The sequence below is a fragment of the Triturus cristatus genome, chromosome 12, assembly GCF_964204655.1.
Source record: "Triturus cristatus chromosome 12, aTriCri1.1, whole genome shotgun sequence".
NCBI lineage: Eukaryota > Metazoa > Chordata > Amphibia > Caudata > Salamandridae > Triturus > Triturus cristatus.
The window spans coordinates 245,858,974-245,881,065 of record NC_140595.1 but is presented as its reverse complement, the minus strand read 5'-3'; the positions used below and the strand labels follow the sequence as shown (position 1 = coordinate 245,881,065).

General features: G+C 46.0%; 1 protein-coding gene across 7 annotated transcripts in view; it reads right to left on the bottom strand.

Annotated features, from left to right (window-relative positions):
• The window catches only part of HACL2 (2-hydroxyacyl-CoA lyase 2), a 1,062,010-nt gene that overhangs the window by 778,723 nt on the left and 261,195 nt on the right, over positions 1–22,092 (bottom strand). For all 7 annotated transcript variants that reach the window (XM_085638401.1, XM_085638399.1, XM_085638396.1 and 4 more), the window contains exon 4: positions 9,726–9,853. In XM_085638401.1, the coding sequence (XP_085494527.1) occupies positions 9,726–9,853 (128 nt within the window). The remainder of the gene's footprint in view (positions 1–9,725; positions 9,854–22,092) is intronic.

The window sequence follows — 22,092 nt, the reverse complement described above, 5'->3', positions numbered from 1 at the left end:
CCCTCCCACTCCCTCCCACTCCCTCCCACTCCCTCCCACTCCCTCCCTCACTAAAAAGCCTTCTTACCCTCTTTTCTGTTTGAATAAATTAACGACACATACCTTTTCGGTAAGTGTATAATTGGCCTGAACACGGTGGTGTTCGAACAAATTGACAGAAACAAAACGACCATACTTTACCACGTTACTACCTCTCCTTTTTGCAAACGTTAAGCCTAATCGGCTGAGAAGGAAAGGACAGGTAAGACGACTGATGTCTCCCAATCTGACCCTCAACACGGGGACTATATGTCAGTGGTTTTTGTTCTTAAAGGATACCATCTCCACCACCCAGAATTACCCCTGACCAATTAGCCCGAAATAGAATGTCTAAAGCACCCTGCTCTCCCAAAAATAACCCCAGCCCTATACTAGCCGTCTCAGAGTATTTCGAACGAAACGGCTGATGGCCCTATTTTCTAATAATCCATCGCCTAAACTGATACAGGGTTACCTATTGTCCCCAACAAAGATAATGCTTAGCTTATGTTCCTCCCCGAAAGGGATACTCGTGAACGCATGACAGTAGCACCTCGCACTTACTTTTTCATAAACTTAGTAGTCCTCGGAGGAAGATGTGTACTACCAAACCTTATGTTGAGGCGAATGAGCCTCCACCGGAGAAGCCGGTTCGAATTTTTAATAAACCAGAAAGTTGACAGATGTCAGGCTTCCTGCAACGATTATCGGGCGCAGGAATCGGCACCTAGGGGGCCAGACGATGGACAGAGACACCCACAGAAACTTGCACCACAGCAATGATTAATAGATTAGTAACGCACACACTAACATCAGAGTTAAAAGACACCAATCATGCAGCAACCGATAAAAACATGTCCGCAACTACTCGGTGGTTGGGAGAGAGGATGAAGTATGTAAATGTCTTCCCTGCCAACTCTCTAAGACTTTTGTTTCTTGTACCCATTTAAAGATAACGTGCTGCCAACGGAAGGGAGGGGTCGGACGTGACGCACAGCCTGGCTGCAGACCTTGGAACATCTATGACATCGACCAAGGGGGAGGCTACGAAGCAAAAAGGGCGTGGGACGAGACACCATTTTCAGGATAAGCGCGAGGGGCTACATCGAGACCCCCTGTTCACCGACCAGCGTGCCTGAAGTCTCAACCCGTGGGCCCAGTGCTGGAAGATTCTGCTCCCCTTGGTCCCCATTTTTTGATCTGATCCCACTCCACCCCCTCTTCCCTCGGCGTCCCGAAGCACGTCACACCCTTCTCTCTCTCACCATCTTTTATATGGATTATGAATCTGACCTACCCACAGAAGAACAAAAGGCAGGTACCCTGTCTCAAAGTACCTATGGTGAACTGTGTTCATGAACAGGGCTGTGATCGGAGAACAATGAATGATCACACCCTGCAACGTGAGAAATTGGATTTGAGCTGGACCTTAGCTCCACCGCCGGTGCTCAACAGTGCCAACGAAAGAAGAACAACAATGAGAGCTTACCAGTGATAGCTCTTCATAAAAAGGACACTGGAAAGAAGAACCCATGTCAAAGTCGAAAATCCTCTCCCAACCACCTTTTTATACTAACTATCGTCTTATCAAGTTTTTATGGTGTTGCATCAATCACTTCCGACTGTACACTGAGAGGTTAAGGAAATGTAACTTTGTATAGTAACATCCATACAACACCAGCCATGTACACGACTACACTGTAACTCTGTATGTATTACCTCCCCGCCTACTTTATCACCTGTAAATAACTATAAGCAAATATGTCAGATTACTCCTGCATGCCCTAAAAACTCTGTATCTTTAAGGAATGTACGAAAGACATTAACGACATTATAGCTGAAGGTTAACGAAGAATAAATGACGGCCAGGCAAGCTGGCGAGACATGTTAAAAGGGAGGACTGTGGAAATTTAGCGTGCAAACTGAACATTATCTGCGCCATCTTGCCTCTCCCCAGCACCACGCACCGCGAATGCACGGCCGCCATTTTAGGCACCCCACTCTCTCCCCGCGCATTTTCGATCACCAGCGCTTTCCCCTAGCGCTGCGAGCATCCCCCCGCGCGCCGGCCACCCCCGCTCTCTCATACAGGCCATAAACCCTCTCCTTCTGCGCGACCCTGCTACGGAACCACATCCGACCGACATCCCATACATGGTCATGCCTCTCCTTTGATAACCCCCTTCCTCTGCGCCCCATTGTCCGAACTGGTCCCAGGCCATCACCTAGCCCTGCGGATGCAGTTTATTGCCCCTACTGTAAGGGAAACACCCCGCATCAAAGGGATTACAGTAGATCAAAGCCCCTACCCCCTGAGACCCGGCCGGTTGCACACACCCCCGGGAATTAGCGGAATTCCCTGCTGCGCGATAGCCATCTCCCACTGCGGGTAGGGTGGGAACCTCTACTGTAACTATGTGTGGGATCGGATCTGAGCCGGGGCTTCAGGGGATGTTCTTTCAGGCATCAAGAGAATCTCAAGAATGTACTATATGTAATAAAGCAATAAACCGGTGTATAAGAGACCAGGTCTCAGAGATGCGGTTAGAGCACCTCGTGACGATACCTTGCTGTCTGATCTGATGTGTTCTGCTCCGACGGAATAAAACTTTGTTTCCTGCCTTCCAGTCTCCGGCGCCTGCCTCTTTCATTGGTAAATTATCGAGTGGTATAAGAGGCGATTACCGCCGGGCAAATACTTGTAAAGGTTATCGACTGAAACTGCCGCTACCATTTAACACCCTTGACCCTCCAACTGCATCTGGGCACAGATTTATACTGGTGGTAGTGGATCATGCCACCAGGTATCCAGAAGCTATTCCCCTCAGGACTACCACAGCCCCTGTGGTAGCAAGAGCCCTCATTGGAGTATTCTCCAGGGTGGGTTTTCCTAAGGAGGTCATCTCTGACAGAGGTTCCAACTTTATGTCAGGATATCTAACTGCAATGTGGAAGGAGTGTGGTGTAAACTACAAATTCACTACCCCCTATCACCCACAATGCAATGGGTTAGTTGAGAGATTCAACAAAACCCTAAAGGGAATGATTAAAGGACTCCCAGAGAAGCTTAGGCGAAAATGGGACCTTTTACTTCCCTGCCTTCTGTTTGCATACAGGGAGGTTCCTCAGAAGGGGGTTGGCTACAGCCCTTTTGAACTTCTGTTTGGGCACGCTGTTAGAGGACCATTATGTCTGGTGAAAGAGGGATGGGAGTTACCTCTCAAACCTCCCAAACAAGATGTAGTGGACTATGTACTTGGTCTCCGCTCCAGGATGGCTGAGTACATGAAGAAGGCCAGTAAAAACCTTGAGGCAAGCCAAAAACTCCAAAAAGCTTGGCATGACCAAAAGGCTGTCTTGACTGTTTACCAGCCAGGCCAGAAAGTGTGGGTGTTGGAGCCTGTGGCCCCAGCAGCCCTCCAAGACAAATGGAGTGGCCCCCATACAATTGTTGAAAAGAAGGGAGAGGTCACCTACTTGGTAGATCTTGGTACTCCCAGGAGCCCTCTTAGAGTGCTCCATGTCAACAGACTTAAGCCATATGTGGACAGGGCTGACATGAGCTTGCTCATGGTAACTGATGAGGACCAGGAGGAGGAGAGTGACCCTCTCCCTGACCTGCTCTCACAGAACCCTGAAGATGGGTCAGTTGATGGTGTTGCTTTGGCAAGCAGCCTCACTGAACATCAACAAACTGAATGTAGACAAGTGCTACAGCAGTTTAGACATATGTTTAGCCTGACCCCAAGTCAGACTTCCTGGTGCACCCATGAGGTGGACACTGGAGACAGTCTGCCTGTGAAGAGTAAAATCTACAGGCAACCTGACCATGTCAGGGACTGTATCAGGACTGAAGTCCAGAAAATGTTGGAGATAGGTGTTATTGAGCCCTCAGATAGCCCTTGGGCTAGCCCAGTAGTACTTGTCCCAAAACCTCACACCCAGGGCGGTAAGAAAGAGATGAGGTTTTGTGTTGACTACAGGGGCCTCAATGCAGTCACCAGGACTGATGCCTACCCAATCCCAAGGGCAGATGAACTAATAGATACTTTGGCCTCAGCCAAGTATCTAAGTACATTTGACCTTACAGCAGGCTATTGGCAAATCAAGTTAGCTGATGATGCCAAGGCAAAAACAGCATTTTCGACCCCTGGTGGGCACTATCACTTTGTGGTAATGCCCTTTGGTTTGAAGAATGCACCTGCCACATTTCAGAGGTTGGTGAATAAAGTTCTGACTGGGATGGAAACCTATTGCTCAGCATATCTTGATGACATTGCTGTCTACAGTTCCACCTGGCAGGATCACCTGGTCCACCTCAGAAATGTACTGGAGGCCCTGCAGAAAGCAGGCCTCACTATCAAGGCCACTAAGTGCCAGATAGGGCAGAGTCAGGTTGTGTACCTGGGCCACCTTGTAGGTGGAGACCAGGTTCAACCATTACAGAGCAAGATCCAGACCATAATGGACTGGGTAGCTCCAACCACCCAGACACAGGTGAGAGCCTTCTTGGACCTGACTGGGTATTACAGGAGGTTTGTTAAGGGATATGGATCTATAGTGACCCCCTTAAATGACCTTACCTCCAAGAAAATGCCAAAAAAGGTTCAGTGGACAGCTAGCTGTCAAAAGGCATTTGATGACCTCAAGCAGGCAATGAGCACTGCCCCCATCTTACAGAGTCCAGATTACAAAAAGAAGTTCATTGTCCAAACAGATGCTTCAGAGCTGGGTGTGGGAGCTGTACTGTCTCAACTTAATAATGAAGGTCAAGACCAGCCAGTAGCTTTTATAAGCAGAAGGCTGACCCCTAGAGAGAAACGTAGGTCAGCCATAAGTTGGCAGGGTATGCTCAGACGTGAGTCCCTTGCTCACTTTGCCACTGGATTCAAGCAAGCCTGGCTGAAGACGGCTGAAATGCCAGAAACCGGTCCTAGGAAGCTTGTTTCCGGTCCAGGGAAGGCATGGCTTGGCAGTTCGGGCTGGACTGTTCCCATGAGGCACAGGGTCAGACTGATTTGCATATGGCCATGTCTGAACTGGGGTGGCAGAGTGGGCTAAAGAACGGTGATGGATTAAACCCAGATCTGTTGACTGGGTGTGAGTGTTTGATTGGTTCTGATGCTCCGTCCATCACCACCCCCTTTTGTACCGCTTTGTTCGCCATAAGTTGGCAGGGTATGCTCAGACGTGAGTCCCTTGCTCACTTTGCCACTGGATTCAAGCAAGCCTGGCTGAAGATGGCTGAAATGCCAGAAACCGGTCCTAGGAAGCTTGTTTCCGGTCCAGGGAAGGCATGGCTTGGCAGTTCGGGCTGGACTGTTCCCATGAGGCACAGGGTCAGACTGATTTGCATATGGTCATGTCTGAACTGGGGTGGCAGAGTGGGCTAAAGAACGGTGATGGATTAAACCCAGATCTGTTGACTGGGTGTGAGTGTTTGATTGGTTCTGATGCTCCGTCCATCACCACCCCCTTTTGTACCGCTTTGTTCGCCATAAGTTGGCAGGGTATGCTCAGACGTGAGTCCCTTGCTCACTTTGCCACTGGATTCAAGCAAGCCTGGCTGAAGACGGCTGAAATGCCAGAAACCGGTCCTAGGAAGCTTGTTTCCGGTCCAGGGAAGGCATGGCTTGGCAGTTCGGGCTGGACTGTTCCCATGAGGCACAGGGTCAGACTGATTTGCATATGGCCATGTCTGAACTGGGGTGGCAGAGTGGGCTAAAGAACGGTGATGGATTAAACCCAGATCTGTTGACTGGGTGCGAGTGTTTGATTGGTTCTGATGCTCCGTCCATCACCACCCCCTTTTGTACCGCTTTGTTCGCCATAAGTTGGCAGGGTATGCTCAGACGTGAGTCCCTTGCTCACTTTGCCACTGGATTCAAGCAAGCCTGGCTGAAGACGGCTGAAATGCCAGAAACCGGTCCTAGGAAGCTTGTTTCCGGTCCAGGGAAGGCATGGCTTGGCAGTTCGGGCTGGACTGTTCCCATGAGGCACAGGGTCAGACTGATTTGCATATGGCCATGTCTGAACTGGGGTGGCAGAGTGGGCTAAAGAACGGTGATGGATTAAACCCAGATCTGTTGACTGGGTGTGAGTGTTTGATTGGTTCTGATGCTCCGTCCATCACCACCCCCTTTTGTACCCTCCACTAGTGCCCCTCATCTCTCTGTTGCCCCTCTCTCATATCCATTCCATTATTTGTATAGCGCTACTCATATGAGTGTAGGGTGTCACAGTACGTTACATAACAGCACACATTATACAGAGACAAATCGGTTTACGCGGAATGTCACATAAACAAATGAGGATTACAAGGTGTAGAAATCACGTCATACATACTGGTGGGCAATATATTTTACGGGGGTTTGGTCTGGCAAACCCCTAAACTCAGGATTTAAAGAGTACTCCAGTGGTTGGGGGTTGGCTTTACTGATATAAATGTATATTTGCCCGAACAAACTCTTTTTAGTAGAATAATGAAAGAATGGAGAAGTTCTAACTATATCATAACACAAAAAAATGAAGTTTGTAGGCAGCTCTTTGATGACAGTTCACTGGTCACTGTCCTATGTTAGGATAGTAACTTCTGAACTACAAGTAACACAAGTATCTCTGAGACAGACGCAGTAAACCACTGAGCTATTCCCATAAAATTCAGTTTATCAGCATTTAAAAATTACCAACAGACAAATGGTTGCCCTCCTCTTATTGAAAGCCTGTGTTTATTAGGATCAAAGACAGTCAGCTCAGCGCTTCTATAAGGCAAAGGCTGGCTGCTGGTGGCACGTGTAGTTCTGCATTAATAATCAGAGCTGGCACTTTGTGTGATCTCTGGCAGAGTACTTTGTGTCTCTACGGAATCAACGCTGCGCCGCGTGAGGCGGGCTCCTGGCATTCTGATGCGTGTAGACCCGCGTGTATAATTAAAGAGCTGGCGTTTCGTGTGATCTCAGGCAGATCACTTTTTACCCAGTGTGCCCGACCCCACGCTGACTCCTGTGTGTGTGCCATTTGAAACAGGCTGCTCTGTTCCCATTGGAGCACGCCGAGGGGCAGCGTTAACACACGGGCATTCTGCCAAGCTTTGGCACAAAAAACTAACCCCGACTTCCCCACTGGGCCAACAGTGGCATCACATTATTTTCCAATACACCGGGTCCTTTTTCCGGCAGATAAAAGTGATAAAGTCTATTAAGACACCTCGGCAGGTTGGTGCCCCGCTGCAGACATCTCTGTGTAAAGCTACCATGCCACCCCTGTGAGATTTGTCGAGGCTGTTGTGCCTGCTGAAGAAGCGACCTTTCAGCAAACCTGTGAATTTCAGAGAGAGGAATCCACGCAAGCAGTCACAGCCTTTCATCCGCGCGAAGTCGTCAAAATGAGTGTCTCTCGCTTGGGAAATAATAATTAATGTATTTACGGTGCCGGCCTCAAGCGTGCCAACACCATACACATCGAGCACCACACAACAGTTGCGGGCGGCGGGCATGACTGGGGGGGGAGGTACGCGCGGGGAGGGGGGTGGGTGGGGGTTTAATTAATGATAAAACTTACCAGGCATCTCCTCCTCCTCCAGTGAGTCCAGTCCCGAGTTGCATCACGTCCCCTCTGCAACGTGGTGGACCGTGGAACAAACTTCTCCCAGCTCTTTCTTTTGCCGCTCAACAGGAAATACCAACTGCCAAATCAGGAGACTGGATGCGACAGGGGGCCGGGCGGCTAGCATTTGATAGGGCATGGGGCGACTTGACGAAAAACACGTCACCGCCCGAGCAGGAGCCTATCTCCAGACTCCTGCACTCATGCCTAATGCTTTGTTAATGTGAGTGAGGGGCTTTGCTCCTCTCTCACATGCGCAGACAGTTCATGTAGACTCCTGCTATCGCCTGCGTGCGCTGTGCCTTGACACATGCGCACTTTCACCCCTGAAGCACAGGCCGGCCCGGAAATGTAAACAGACGAATTGTAAAAGCTGTCAATTCGTCTGCTTACATTCCTGTTGGCCGAACTGCTGCTGCAACTGTGAGCAGTTTCTTTTGTAGGGCGCTGCCCCAGCGCCCCTAATGGACCATCCGCCACTGCTGCTGGGTATAACCTAACTAGATTTGGGCAGATATGGGCTTCCCTACGGTGCTGAACAGATAACGGACAGGGTAAATTCGCAAAGAGATGTTTTGCTGTAGAACTTTCGCCTCCGATGCTGCAGTTATTAATAGGGACAGTTCTGGACAACTAGGCAGCAAGGTCTTCCTGGATCCTAGGCGGATAGTTCCCTTTTCCTGCACAAATGCTTCCATCAGGCGGACCCTTATCTTTTTGTTCTATTAGTCAGAGTTCTGCTTTTCACCTCTCACAGATTAATTTAGCTTCATCTTCTTACACCTCAGGGTTTAAATGAGTCTCTTACAGAAGCTGTTTTAGGTGAACGAAAAGTCACTGGAGGGCGGGGGTACAAATTATCTTAATTGTGGAGCACATGCACAAAGCCATATAATGAAATTAAAATGCAAGCATAACTGAAAATTCCAACGATCCTCAAATTAACAGACTGACTGTCACCGGACATTACCGTGTCTTCACTGGCTCTGCATCAGCAGGCTCATGCTGGGTTGATTCCAATGGGTCAGGGCGGTTTATACTTTGATCACAGTAAGTCCTCCGTTTGTTTTTTCTGGCTGCTAAGCAATCAATGTCAAGCACAACAGAGGCGGGGTGAGTCAAGAAGAAGCTATGGATTTTTTTGCAGACAGCTTCAGATTTGGACCATGGGGCCAGGAAAAATAGAATGGTCCGTTTCTCATATCCACAGAGGAAAAGGAAACTTTCAAGGAAAGCATCATTTTATTTAAAAGCCTGTGAGCATTACAATGTGAAGCTGACATTAACCGCTAGACTCCTGATGCCCTGTTAAGAAGCAAGTCTTGACTAATGATGAGGGTACATTTAGGGTAAGCACCTAACGAGTATTGTGAGATTAACATAAACTCCAAACACACTGAGTGGGTGAAGGCTCCTTATCCCCATGTAGGCACAGAGAAGTACCACGTATACCACAAGGCAACGGAAAAAGCTCTTTACTCATGTGTGCTGACGACATTCGATCTGTAAATTTTGTATACTTTTCTATTTTGAATAATCTGACTAAACCTGTAGATTACAATTCCAGCTGTCATTCTGCAATATGCAGCGTTCAAATCAAGATAAGTCGTCCAAATCAAGCACTGAGTAAATAAAGGCAGGTTGTGTACAATGGCGTTGAGAGCAATGCTTGTTTTGCCAGAAGGCCCGCCATGTTCTAGGCTAATGGGTCAAAGGCTCCTCCCTGGTTTCATGGATGTGAAACGGATTACAGAAGTGCCGGTCAGGTGGCACTAAGGCTTTCACAGGCGTTGACTAATTTCATGCCATTTACAGCAAGGTGCCACAAATCACTTCTACTGTGATGGCCTGTGTGCCTCAATAATAGCTACCCATCTTTCTTGACTTCAGCAAGGCTCATCTAACTTGCAGCCAAAGTGAGGCAAGCAGGAACTACTTCTTCCCTGAACGTCTGGGACCAGCGCGCCTTCAGTAATATCCTCCAATTGCTGTGCATCATTTGAGACTTACTCATTGTTAGCAAGATGTCAGACAGCAGTTCGGTTTACTTGTAGAGGAGTGGTCACAGATTACTCTTTCTTTAATATCTGGGTCTGGCTCACCTGTAGGAGGGTGGCAGACGCGCCTCCAATCAGAAGAAGTGGTGACTCAGCCATCTGTGCATTCTTAATAGCTGTCACTGTGTTGGTTAACCCAGGGCCAGCGGTCACTGCAGCCACTCCAACCGTGCCTAAGCAGTAAGAAAAAGTAGCTGGTTAGACCAGAAAAAAATAAATCAAATGGGAAACAAGGAAAAGAGGTTACACACTACAAATGCCGGTTTACTACAGACAATGGCGCAGAATAGATAACAAATGCAGAGTACCCCAGGGAACCCAAATAAGAGTTTACATACCTAGGTACTCCAGGGGACAGTGTACCTTTGGAGCAGCAGTTCTTCACCTTTTGACTTCCGCTAACCCCAATAGAATCACTAAAGTCGACGACTATCAAAACAATTTCTACGATTTAAGTATTGGATTTTATTCACAAATAAAGAAAAGTGGAAACAAAAATCAAGATTTTATTGAATTTAAATGTTGGAATGCCTAACTTTTCAAACATGAGTTTTACTTTTAAAAGTCGAAGAGCTAGCCTGACTCTAGCCTATCACTTTGTATTTTTTGTTCCTAGTGCATGCATTTTTTTTGTCAGTGCATACCAATGCTTCTTGAATTGAGGCAACTAATTGTCCTAACTAGTTCACTGTGCTGCATTTGCACTGCCCCATAAATCAAGATAAGAATACCAACCTAATTTTTAGCTTTAAGTTTCAAATTGCTTCACCTTTACATAGGTTTTAAAACGTCCAGTTTTTCAATCTTGCTTTTTTATTTATAAGCAATCTATTAATCTGCTAATGTTTAATTTAAACATTTTTTTAAACAGTAGCGGACCCCCGAGTAGACGTGTGGACTCAAGCACCAATGTCATGGGGAAAAGGACGATAGATGAGAATGTCAGGGATTCACAGTAGGGAGGTACACAACACACTTCGATTATATAGAAGTAGGGGGCACAGGTGTCAAATGTGGCGTACACTGTAACAGGGATTTACCATTAGCATTCTCGAGAGTTCCACGGGCTATGCCAGAGCAGGATGATCAGTCATTCTTCTTGTGATCTCCTGCAGCTGCAGAGCAGCCAGCAATATCAAAGCACTTCAGTGCAGTATGAGTACAAGCAGAAATCCCAGGTACACCACAGAAAACTGAAATGAGATGCAAATTGAGATAACCACGATAAAACAATGTAACTTTGGTGAAGCCCATTTGGCCCTATAATAAGGACAATGAATCAATCAAAGTTTTATTTGCAGGGTGGGCAAGATGGCGACGGAGCCAGGTGTGTAGCCTGGAGCTCGATAGTCGGCCCCCCAAATATCCGACTGCTAATCCCAGAAAAATTCAAACGGAAAGAAATCCCCAGTACCATCGATGAGAGTGTGCACAAGCAGCAGTTAAATGTCCGACAAAGCTAGGAAAACAACCCTGAGAAAGCTAATGAACAGACAGAATGAATACACTTACGGAAATAATATATTCAGAAGTATTTCAGGGCACAAGCCGGGGGTACACGCGGGTAGACAGCGTCAGCCCAGTATTTTCACAGGGTAGTCACCGTCCACCCTACCAAGAAGAAGGGCCCTACTGAAATAAGCTGAACTTGTCCTGGTGTACTTTTCAGACACTGGGACAGGTTCAGCAAAGCCTGTAGGTGGTCTGCTTTCTATTCCCAGCAGCAACGTGCAGGGGGGTGGGCGAAGTATTTTCAACTCCTGCTTGGACAAAAATTAAGGTCAAGTTAGGAAGCCATCAGGCCTCCTTTTGTTCCAATATGATCCTGACTGGGCACAGTCTGAAGCCTCACACTTGGATGCAAATGCAATGGAGTAGAAACAAAGGCACACAGCTGGTTATCACTTCACAGGTAGTTAAGAGCAGCATAGTTTTGACTTTGTTCAGTCCATGTATATAAGAAATATGCATGCACTGTAGGAATGTCAGACTCATTGGTCTGTCCCAGTACTTACACTAATCATTTAAATATCACTGTTTTATTTCTTTTATAGCGCTACTTATCCCTATACAGGGTGTCGGAGCGCTTTACATAACATACACATTGACAATAAATCATGTAAGTGTGTGAATTAATGCACAAGAATGGTTACAAGGTGTAGAAGTCACATGTCCTTCATAGATCACTGTGCTATATTAGAAGGATTACAATTTATGAACTGCAAGCAGTGAAAGAATCTGTGTTAAAAGCAGTAACTCACTTATCTGCATAAAATAAAAAGCTGCACGTTATATGATGGGGTTTGCAGACAACACATTAACATACTTATACTACTTTGACTCAGGTCTGGGACTAGACAAAACACAGATCTTTTCAGCAAAAAGGTTAACCTCCAGAGTTATCTTACCAATATCATTCTTTCCTGAGATTTACTGGGCGCACAAAGATCTCTGCAACAAGTGCCTTAACCCCATAAGATATTTTGAAATGTAGACATTGTAACCAATTAAGCAGAAAAGATCTACTGTCATGTTTCTCTTGGTTGCTAACTACTTTGTGGTAGAGTTTTAAAAAAAAATGTATTAGTTGAGGTACAGATTTTGCGTCAGGGGTTACGCCACTCTTTTGGCACAACCAGATGCAAAATAGAATTTGTTAAATCTCGTAATGAGCTTAAATGTACTCATGGGAGTGATGGAGCGGGTAGTACAACATTTTGTATACCTCCCCTATTCTGCATGAATATACTAGTCGAAAAATCTATTAATTATAATATTACTAAATAAGTTTGCATGTTTATTAATCAACTTTATTAATATACGAAATATACGTGGGATTTGCATTTTGCATGTCTGAATAATTGTTATTACTAAAATACGTACACATACTAACAGTAGTATATAGTAAATAGAATACTGCATGATATATGTGGCTTTTGTGACGTTTTCATTATGTTGCTCTAGATGACATCAAATGGGTGAATATGAACGCTTTAAATGTCGCTATACGCTAGATAACTACAAGCACATAGAGGGATTAGTAAGGGGTTAACATTTTTTTCATTATTTCTATGTATTAATTACTTTTTGTGTTTGTTTTGCTTAAATTGTCCTTTGGGCCTAAAAACAAGATGGCCGCCAACGTGACACGACGTGATGGCCACCATTCCACGAGGTTTCAGGCGAAGTGCGACTGTGCAACAGTTTGTTCCTGTGGCCTCGTCCTGACCCTTGACACACTGTGCCCAAACAAGGCCACGATGGGAAGACAGCCAAGTACCACACAATGGACATTTACAATACAAGAAACCGGAAAAATCCAAAAACCATTACATAACCTCTTGAACTGTGTGAAACATCACTGGACTATCCTAACCGACCAATCGAGAAACCCCAAACTATGTAAAATGTTACATCTTGACATTATTTTTATTATAAAAATGACGGTAGAATAGAGAGGCTACTCTCCTACTTTCTCTTTCCCTTATGCTGACGAAGACGACGGTGAGGTTACGCGACGCTACTATCTAGGGTGACTGCTGCGTTCCTAAATCTTTGATAGTCCGAATGCTGCCCATTTTCCCGATGAACTACGACCTTTATAAAATTCATGGGCACTGATAGATGCTTGCACGTCTCTGGTCCTTGCTTTTCTTTGGGACTGTAGCGTGCCGCATGAAGAACTTCTAAATTCTGACTGATTGATGACAAATTTGATGACTTGTAGGACGTCCGATTAGGTAAATATGGTATTTTGTGATTCAACATAAAAATTAATAAAACTTTCTAGATGTAGATTTAACCTTTTTTTGTGATAAAATAGATAAACGAATATTGATTAACAAGAAAATGAGTTTGTGATTTATTGAAGAGGGAAGATCAAGATCCTAAATGTGTTTTAGCTGGTTCTAAATCACCATAACTGATCCAACTAGATGATCCATTGATAATGTGGGAGGAGTGTCTTGATGTTTAAGGATTGAGGTCTGTTGGTGTAGGGATGTTAATGTATAGATATGTGATATAACTTCTCTTCCTATAGGTTGTAAGGTATTCCTCTTATGTCAGCGCATGAAATACTCATCTCTCCTGTATGTGCAGACCAGTGCGAAGTGATGTGTGAATGGTGGTGTTATGGGCCCCACCAATGACTGCATGTGTGAAAGCATTAATGTGATATCTGGTCTGTGACGAAGGGAGGATATTTGGTACGGGTCTTGTCTTGTTCCCCGTTACCCAGGTTTCCGCGCTGCAACAAGAGATACGCTAACCACATGTATGAGGTCTTAATATCTGATCTCAATTCTTGTGATGTCACTTCCCGTGATGTCACGTGCGATGTCACATGTCATGGAGTCATGTAGAGTGATGTCATGCGCCATATTGTCGCTTGCATTCTGCCTAACTTAGTTAGCTCCCCTCCCCCCACTTCTTTTTTAGGTCTTTTTAGGACTTCTGCCCCGATCATTTCTAAAGTGTTCAATATATCTGTATTCATTTATAACGATGGGTCAAGTCGTTAACCGGTCGATACTCATTTATTCCAGTTCACATTTGTAGGAAAGTGGGCTTCTGTTGCAGTAACTCCCCCACTTTTTGCCAGACTACTGATGAACTTTCACTTGGTGTTCCCTGGGTCCCTGCCAATCAGGTTCCCAGGGCCTGTATTATTGCCCCCAAAACTAACCCAATTGGCATCTCTGGCCACAGGACAGCCCCTGGTAAATGGTACCACAGGTACCCAGGGTACTGTGACCAGGGAAGACGTCTATGGGCAACAGCACTTATTGTGCCACCCTTAGAGGCCCTGTACCTCTACACACACACACACACACACACTGCCTTTGCAGGCTGCATGTTTTGGTGCAGAACAAAGTGAAGAGTCGACATGGCACACACCTCTGTGTGCCAGGCCTACCAACCACTGCCCTGGCATAGATCAGGGAAGTTCCCTGCTCCTCGAGGACTGTAATATACACATGGATAATTTGGATGGGAATGACACGCGTGATTTCTTAGACTTGATGCACTCGACCGAACTTAAACAATATGTCTCCTCTCCAACTCATAGTGGAGGCCATACGCTAGACGTAGTCTGTTCCAGTCTGCCACTGCTGGTGAACCCCCCGCAGCCAGTTGTCTGGTCAGATCACTATTTCCTTTTCCTGGAATATTGCCAAGTGCCCCATCTCTTTTAGGCCACGCTGTACTGTTGCAAGTAGCGCTCCCACAAAATCGATCCTGTGGCTCTTTGCACAGCACTGGCCGATTGTCAGCCACAGCTTCATGAGAATCTGGACTCAGCCCTTGTGCAGTTCAATAATTGGATTGAGAAGGTGGTCTGTGACCTATCGCCACTAGTCATATCTCGACGCCTTAATACTCCTCTGTCCAAACTATGGTTTACGCCTTTGCTTAAATCCCAGACACAGCAGTGTAAAAGGCTGGAAAGAAAACGGAGACAAAACTATAGCATAGATGACAAGACTGAATTTAAAAAAGCTAAAAAATCCAACTACTCGATCGTTGCAGCAAAACGCTGTTTCTACACCAATCGTATCGCTTTGTAGGGTAATAATGCAAAGGAACTGTTTAACATTGTCAAAAGTTATGTCACCCCAAAAGCCATGAACAACGCCCACACACCCTCTCTCGCCTGGTGCGAAGAGCTTTCTGACTTATTTATGAATAAAGTTAGATCGCTCCAATTCGCTTTTTAACATACCAGTAGCCCAGACCATGCAGGTGCTCGCTGATTCTAATTCTGCTTCTGACACAAAACTGTTTTCTCCTCTTTTTCCGTCATACCCCTTGCTGATTCCCTTGCTGCCTTGACCTCTTTAAAATCTGGTTCTCCTCTCGATCCTTGTCCTGCCAAACTCATGGCTCGCGCAGCTGTAGTCATCAATCCTCTAACGCATCTTTGGGTTCGGCCTCGGTCCCTTCCGCTTGGAAGCAGGCCCTGCTGGTTCCTCTCATAAAAAAGCCTACTCTGGACCCCATCCAGCTATTGCCCTATCTCTTTACTTCCTGGCGTGGCCAAAGTATGTGAGAAACTGGTTAATAAACAACTGACCTCCTACATTGAACAGCAGGGTTTGCTGTATCCAGCTCAATCTGGATTCCGTGCCTCATACAGCACAGAGTCTGCTTTGGTGGAAATTACGGAGGCCATCCAGGAGACGTTAGATGCTGGGGGCAGGGCAGTTCTGGTCCTATTGGACCTGTCTGCTGCCTTCGATACTGTCCCCCACGCTTTTCTCCCGGTTCGATTACAGAGGCTAGGTATCGTTGGTGCCACATGGAAATGGTTAAAGTCCTTCCACGATGGCAGAACCCAGCAAGTTTGGATCCCCCCTTTTGCATCTACAACACAAGCTGTGCAAACAGGGATCCATACTGAGCCCTTTGTTATTCAACTTGTATATGACCCCTCTAATCCAGCTAGCCGAGGATCTTGGCGCTAAAGTGGTAGCTTACGCTGATGATACTCAGCTTTTATTCACCTGGAAAAAGCATGAGACTTCTACGTCTCACGTCAGAACCTGCTGTGTTCAATTGGCTTACCTCTGCCCAGTTGAAATGCAACGAAGATAAAAAAGAGATACTGTTCTTTGGGGACTTCCCTTAATTGTTCTGGCATGACTGCTGGCATGCTGATGCCCCTCGACCATCTCCTTTGGATCTTCCAATGAAAAATCTTGGGATATGGTTTGACGAAAAACTCAGCTTTGTCAACCAGATCCGTAAACTGACTGGCACCAGATTCGGTATTCTTGCCCCTGCTGCCTCTCCCCGCCAAGAAACGGTAGTCTGAGCCTTGGTCACCTCCCGTCTCGATTATGCGAATGCATTGTATGTGGGTCTTCCGGGCTACCCAATGGATAAGTTGCAGGTTGTGCAGAATGCCGCCGTGCGGCTGCTGCTGGACTTACCCAAACATACAAGCGTGAGTCAGCATCTCCGCAACTTGCATTGGCTGCCGATAAAAGCTAGGCTCATGTTCAAGGCCTTAGTCACGGCCCATGCAGTGCTCTACGAGTATGGCCCGGCGTATCTGAGGAAACGTTTCTCGTTTTATGTTCTGGGCAGACTCTTACGCTCATCGAACATGGGCCTGGCCTCCATACCCAGAATTCGTCTGATAAGAAAGGGGGGGCAGCTCCCTGTCCTATCTGGCTGCTAAGTCTTGGAACTCTCTTACCCCTGAGCACCGTAGCCTTCAAAACTCTACTCAGTTCAGGAAAAAACTCAAAACGTTCCTATTCAATTAAGCTTGTTTCCTTCTGCCTCTATCTCCTTACTTTGATCATGTTCTCTCTGGGCTAGCGCCGGGACTCTCCTCTGAGTAACGCGCGTGTTATAAATCACCACTAACATTACATCAGTCACACCTCTAGCTGGGTGCACTATACCAGTGGTGACGGTACAGGTGCATGACCCCTGTACCCCTACTGTGTCTAAGTTCATTCTTAGATACTGTAAGTGCAGTCCTGCCATTAAGAGTATATGGTGCTGGGAGTTTGTCATTACGAACTCCACAGCACCATAATGGCTATACTGAAAACTGATAAGTTTGGTATCAAACTTCTCAGCACATTTAACCCACACTGATGCCAGGTGGGATTGAATGAAAAATGCACACAGAGGGCATCTTAGAGATACCCCCTGAAAACCAACCCACCACTAGTGTCGGGGCTGAGTGGTTGCCTTGAGCTGCCACCACAAGACATGTTTCTGGACCCCTGGGTCGAGAGCCTGCTGCTCTCTAGAGCCTGAAACAATGCACATCCTGGGACGAAATGCCAAGCCTCCTCCACCAGGATGGGCAGGGTTCACAAAGGGGAAGTTTCAAAGGCTTGCCGCCTTTGTGAGCTTTCCCAGGCCACTTGCTTTCAGCAACTGGTCCCCACTGGTTCTGATCCCCACTTTGGCGGGAGAACCGTTGGGAAAAACAAGTGAGGAAGAGAGGTGTGCCTACCTCTGCCAACTCACCCCCTCAGGTAGGGGAGGCAAGGTGAAGCACAACTCCCAGTCCCTGCCATCTTGCAGATGGGCGGACTCAGCCAACCAGGGACAGGCTCATGCCCCCTCCCACTGGAGGGTGGCATAATAGGGGGTGTACCCACCCCAGGGAAGGTACCCATTGGTCCCTGCCTTTTACCAACCTGTAACGCCCCTAAGTCTAGTATTTAGGGGCACCCCTGAACCTTGCTTCCTCAGACAAGAAGAAGAAGGACCAAACAGCCGTGCAGCAGCTAACAAGAGGAAGACGCCCACTAACTTGGCCTCAGCCCTACCAGCCGGTCTCCCCCTTGAACCTGCTCCTGCGAAATCCCAGTGTGTCCTGCAACCAGCAACCTCAAAAACCCCAGGTGACCTGCCTACATTCAAGAACAAAGACTTTTGTCTCCTGTGAACACCGGATTTGTTCATCCGCAACCTTTGGCTACGGCCGGACCCCGTGGATCCGCCCCCACTCTGCACCCGCAGTCCACGGCCCGAGCGGGCAAACACCAAGAGGACTTCACCCCGGCGATCCTGACCCAAGATCTGGCGACTCTTGATCTGCCTCAAGTCTCCAGCCGACGCCTGCAGCCTAAATCCAGAATGTACCCCAACCGCGACCAGGAGCTGGTAAGAAAATCTGACCCAAAAGGCACCCCTGCACCAGACACCCCACGGCCTTGTGTGCCCAAACTGGCCAGCAGCCACCAACCGGAGGCCCCCTTTCCCCCATTGGATAACATTGGGCCTCAGCACTCTGCACCCGGCCGCCCTAGTTCCGCTGAGGGTGTAACAAGAGTGCATCCTTGACTCTGGAGAAACCCATGTTCTAAACCCAAAAGCTCAACTCCAATGACCAATTACTTACCTGGTAACCGTTAAATTCACTTCTCTCTATAGGAATCCATTGACTGTTTTTCTCTGAAAAATGGTCTGTGTGTGGAGTTGATTTGTATGGAAACCTGAAAAATAACAATTGTGCAAAACTGACTTTACTTACCTTTTCTCTACGAAATGTCCCAGTGTGATATCTAGCGGTACAAAAGGGGGTGGTGATGGAAGGAGCATCAGAACCAAACACACACTCACACCCAGTCAACAGATCCGGGTTTGATCCATCACCGTTCTTTAGCCCACTCTGCCACCCCAGTTCAGACTCTGGGGTGGCAGAGTGGGCTAAAGAACGGTGATGGATCAAACCCGGATCTGTTGACTGGGTGTGAGTGTGTGTTTGGTTCTGATGCTCCGTCCATCACCACCCCCTTTTGTACCGCTTTGTTCACCATAAGTTGGCAGGGTATGCTCAGACGTGACGAACTCTTTTAGCTCTTCTTCATGTGTCAATTAAGCTTTCAAAAGGACAGACATCAGGGCCCATATGGGTTTTAATACTTGTTTTGCTCACTGAATGATTAATCTGTGGCAGGAATGCAAACTCGTCAACCAAGGTCGGTGTGGGATTTTCTTGCTGTGGCTTTTCCTCTTCAACCTTATTAAGCCAAAAAATTGCTGTGGTATTCACTTACACTATTCAATATGTTCAGTTATGCCATTCTATTATCTCTAAGCTTGGTGAGTAGCTCTGGAATTCAGAATGTGTTGGGTGACTAGCTACAAGGTTCTTCAGTGAGCAGTTGGTTAGGACGCTTATGCTGTTACTCTTAAGAATAAAAGAAGACGTAGCTGCAGGCTGCGCATTATTCACTATAAATACGTACAGCGATTATACTGCACTCCGGTAAAGATGCTGCGGTTTAAACTAAGGGACACAGATAATTGTGACAGATGTGGCGGCCTTGGGGCTGGATTTCTACACCTGGCCTGGGAATGCCCGCAGATGCTGGAATACTGGACACTAGTATTTGAGGCTCTAACACAGATGACACTTACCACAGTAGAATGCAGTCCACTCATAGCATTGCTAGGGTATACTGAACAGATTGCAAAGCCATATTGTCGCTATATCACACTCTCACTGCTGTTGGCAAAGCACAGAGTTGCCTGTAGATGGGGCAGAGGCCGTGCCCCCAAATTTAAGGAATGGTTAGATGATTTAATATATTGTCAAGAGCAAGTATCTATCTATGCTGAGACGCTGCCCCGTAAATCTAGACCCAAAGACATATGGGCCCCCCTTAAACAGTACCTTGTAACACACACTACTGAGAATGCACCGAACGCATCACCCGAGAGGGGATAGGGACGGGGCGGCAATCTCCACAAAGCCTAAACATAGGGTCCAGAGTTCGAAGTACTGCTACTGAAAGAGGACCATGACTGGCGTGGTATTCCTCCATATGGTTGATGTATTTACAAAGTCATATAGTCTGTCAAGTTGGGATTATCAAATGATCTGAATGATGTGCTAAAGGTGCCCCTACAGATGAACCACAATGTCCTTACAGATAGATGGACACATATTTCAAGAACTAACTGTCCCCGATAATTCAGTCATCCAATAGTGACTCTGACTATAGATGGCCACTGCAAAGGAGGGGAATGAGACTGAACTGATTGTACTGCCAAGTGTTACACGATATGATCAATGTCTTTTGTTACATGAAATGTCTGTTCCATATGTGAAAAATCTAATAAAAACAAGTTTAAAAAAAAAAAATGAATAAAAGACGACTGCATATCTTCATCACTGCCTCCTGGTACTTCATTACACTGGCGACGACCGGAAGTGGATGATTCCCATGAAGACTGGACATTTTTTGAAGAATCCCTACACTTCAAACTTCAAACTCTACGCTTCTACTTGGTGAGACTAACCTTTATCAAGCGTCCTAACACAATTAAGTTGCGGAAAAGCCCTACGGAAAGACAAGGTACTGTACTTTTACTGCAGCGCACTTTTATCTTCAAAACAAGAGTTTTCCGTTTGTTTATCTCGCAACTTAAACGAGGTTCCTTTAAGCTCTCTAACTTAATTCAGCACCGCAAGAATCGTGCAGCGCATGTTGTGTCTCTTTACCTCTGCATTTAAAAACATCCTGTTCCTGTATTTAAAAGATTACAAAGGCACGCTAAACTCTTGCGACTTTTGAAAGTCCCTCGCGCTACCCTCGCGCTGTGCTTAGCCTGCCTTTCTGAATTTCTTTCATCGCGTCATCTGCCAACGTTGCAGCAACGTTTGAAGCACGTCCTTACGTCATTGAGGTTGGTCTCCTTGGCAACACATCGACGCTCTTTCACCGAGGAATATTTTTTTTTAGGTGGCAACGCCTTTATTAAAAAAAGAACAAGTCTTCTGTATTTTCAACATCACCGGTTGCTTGTTGCCTATTCTGAGCTGACAAGCACAGCATTCTCAAACGCTTCAACGCCCGATACACACAGCATACTTTATTTGCGTATCATCAATTTTTAACTAATTTTTTTCTAATTCCTCTGATACACATAGCAATTTTTTTTACATTCTTTTAATATTGAATACTGTTTAATTCAAGAGTACACTATATATTTAATTAACGTACTAAACTAGTTACTCACTGATACATACAGCTGTATGCTTTTACAAGTTTTATTCATAATATTCAAGGTGTACTCCTTACTCGGTCACACTCAGTTTGAAAATGTAATCCTCTACTTTTCTTCACAGATTATTAACTATTTACTTAACAGCATATTTTGATTTATTGTTGTCTACTCTTGCTTTATTATTCATTACCTTTGCTTTTCTGGTTAAAAGGAACAACTCATAGTTTAATAATTAAAATAACAATTGCTTAATTTTATCTTCAACATGCAAAACGTGACACCACCACCCTTCTTTCTTTCTAACCCCGGTGATCCACCTTTTACGTTGGTCGAAATATAAAAAGGTATTTCTCAATTATACCAGGGTCTGTGGTGTATCTTTGTGCGCAGAAAGGAAATCTGCTCTTTTATTACATTGTCTTGGATCAGAGGGCCAAGATGTGTTTGAGCACCTCCCAGACTTAAACGATGATGAATCTGACAACCTCAATGAATTTGAAATTGGTCTTAAAAAATTTGATAAACATTATCTCCCAAAACTCAGCACTATATTAGAAGGTTATCATTTTGGGAGGCGCGTACAGAAATCTGATGAGTCTGTTGAGACTTACATCCCAGCTTTACGCAAGTTGGGTGCTACTTGCAAAATCGAAAGATCATTGGAGGAACGCATACGGGACCAATTCATGCTTGGTTGTAATGTTGAAAAGATAAAAGACGATCTTTGGCAAAAAGACGATCCAAAACTTGATGAGGTAATTGTCTTAGCCAAGAGAATTGAACATGCTTTAGCTTATGTGGAGGTTATAAAAAAGGAGAATGGAAATTCTCAAGAGAAAGTTCCTACCATCAGTAAAAATCCTGTGAAGTCTTCTTCGAACCAAAGTGAACCTACTTGGAAGGGTCGTTCTACTAATTATTT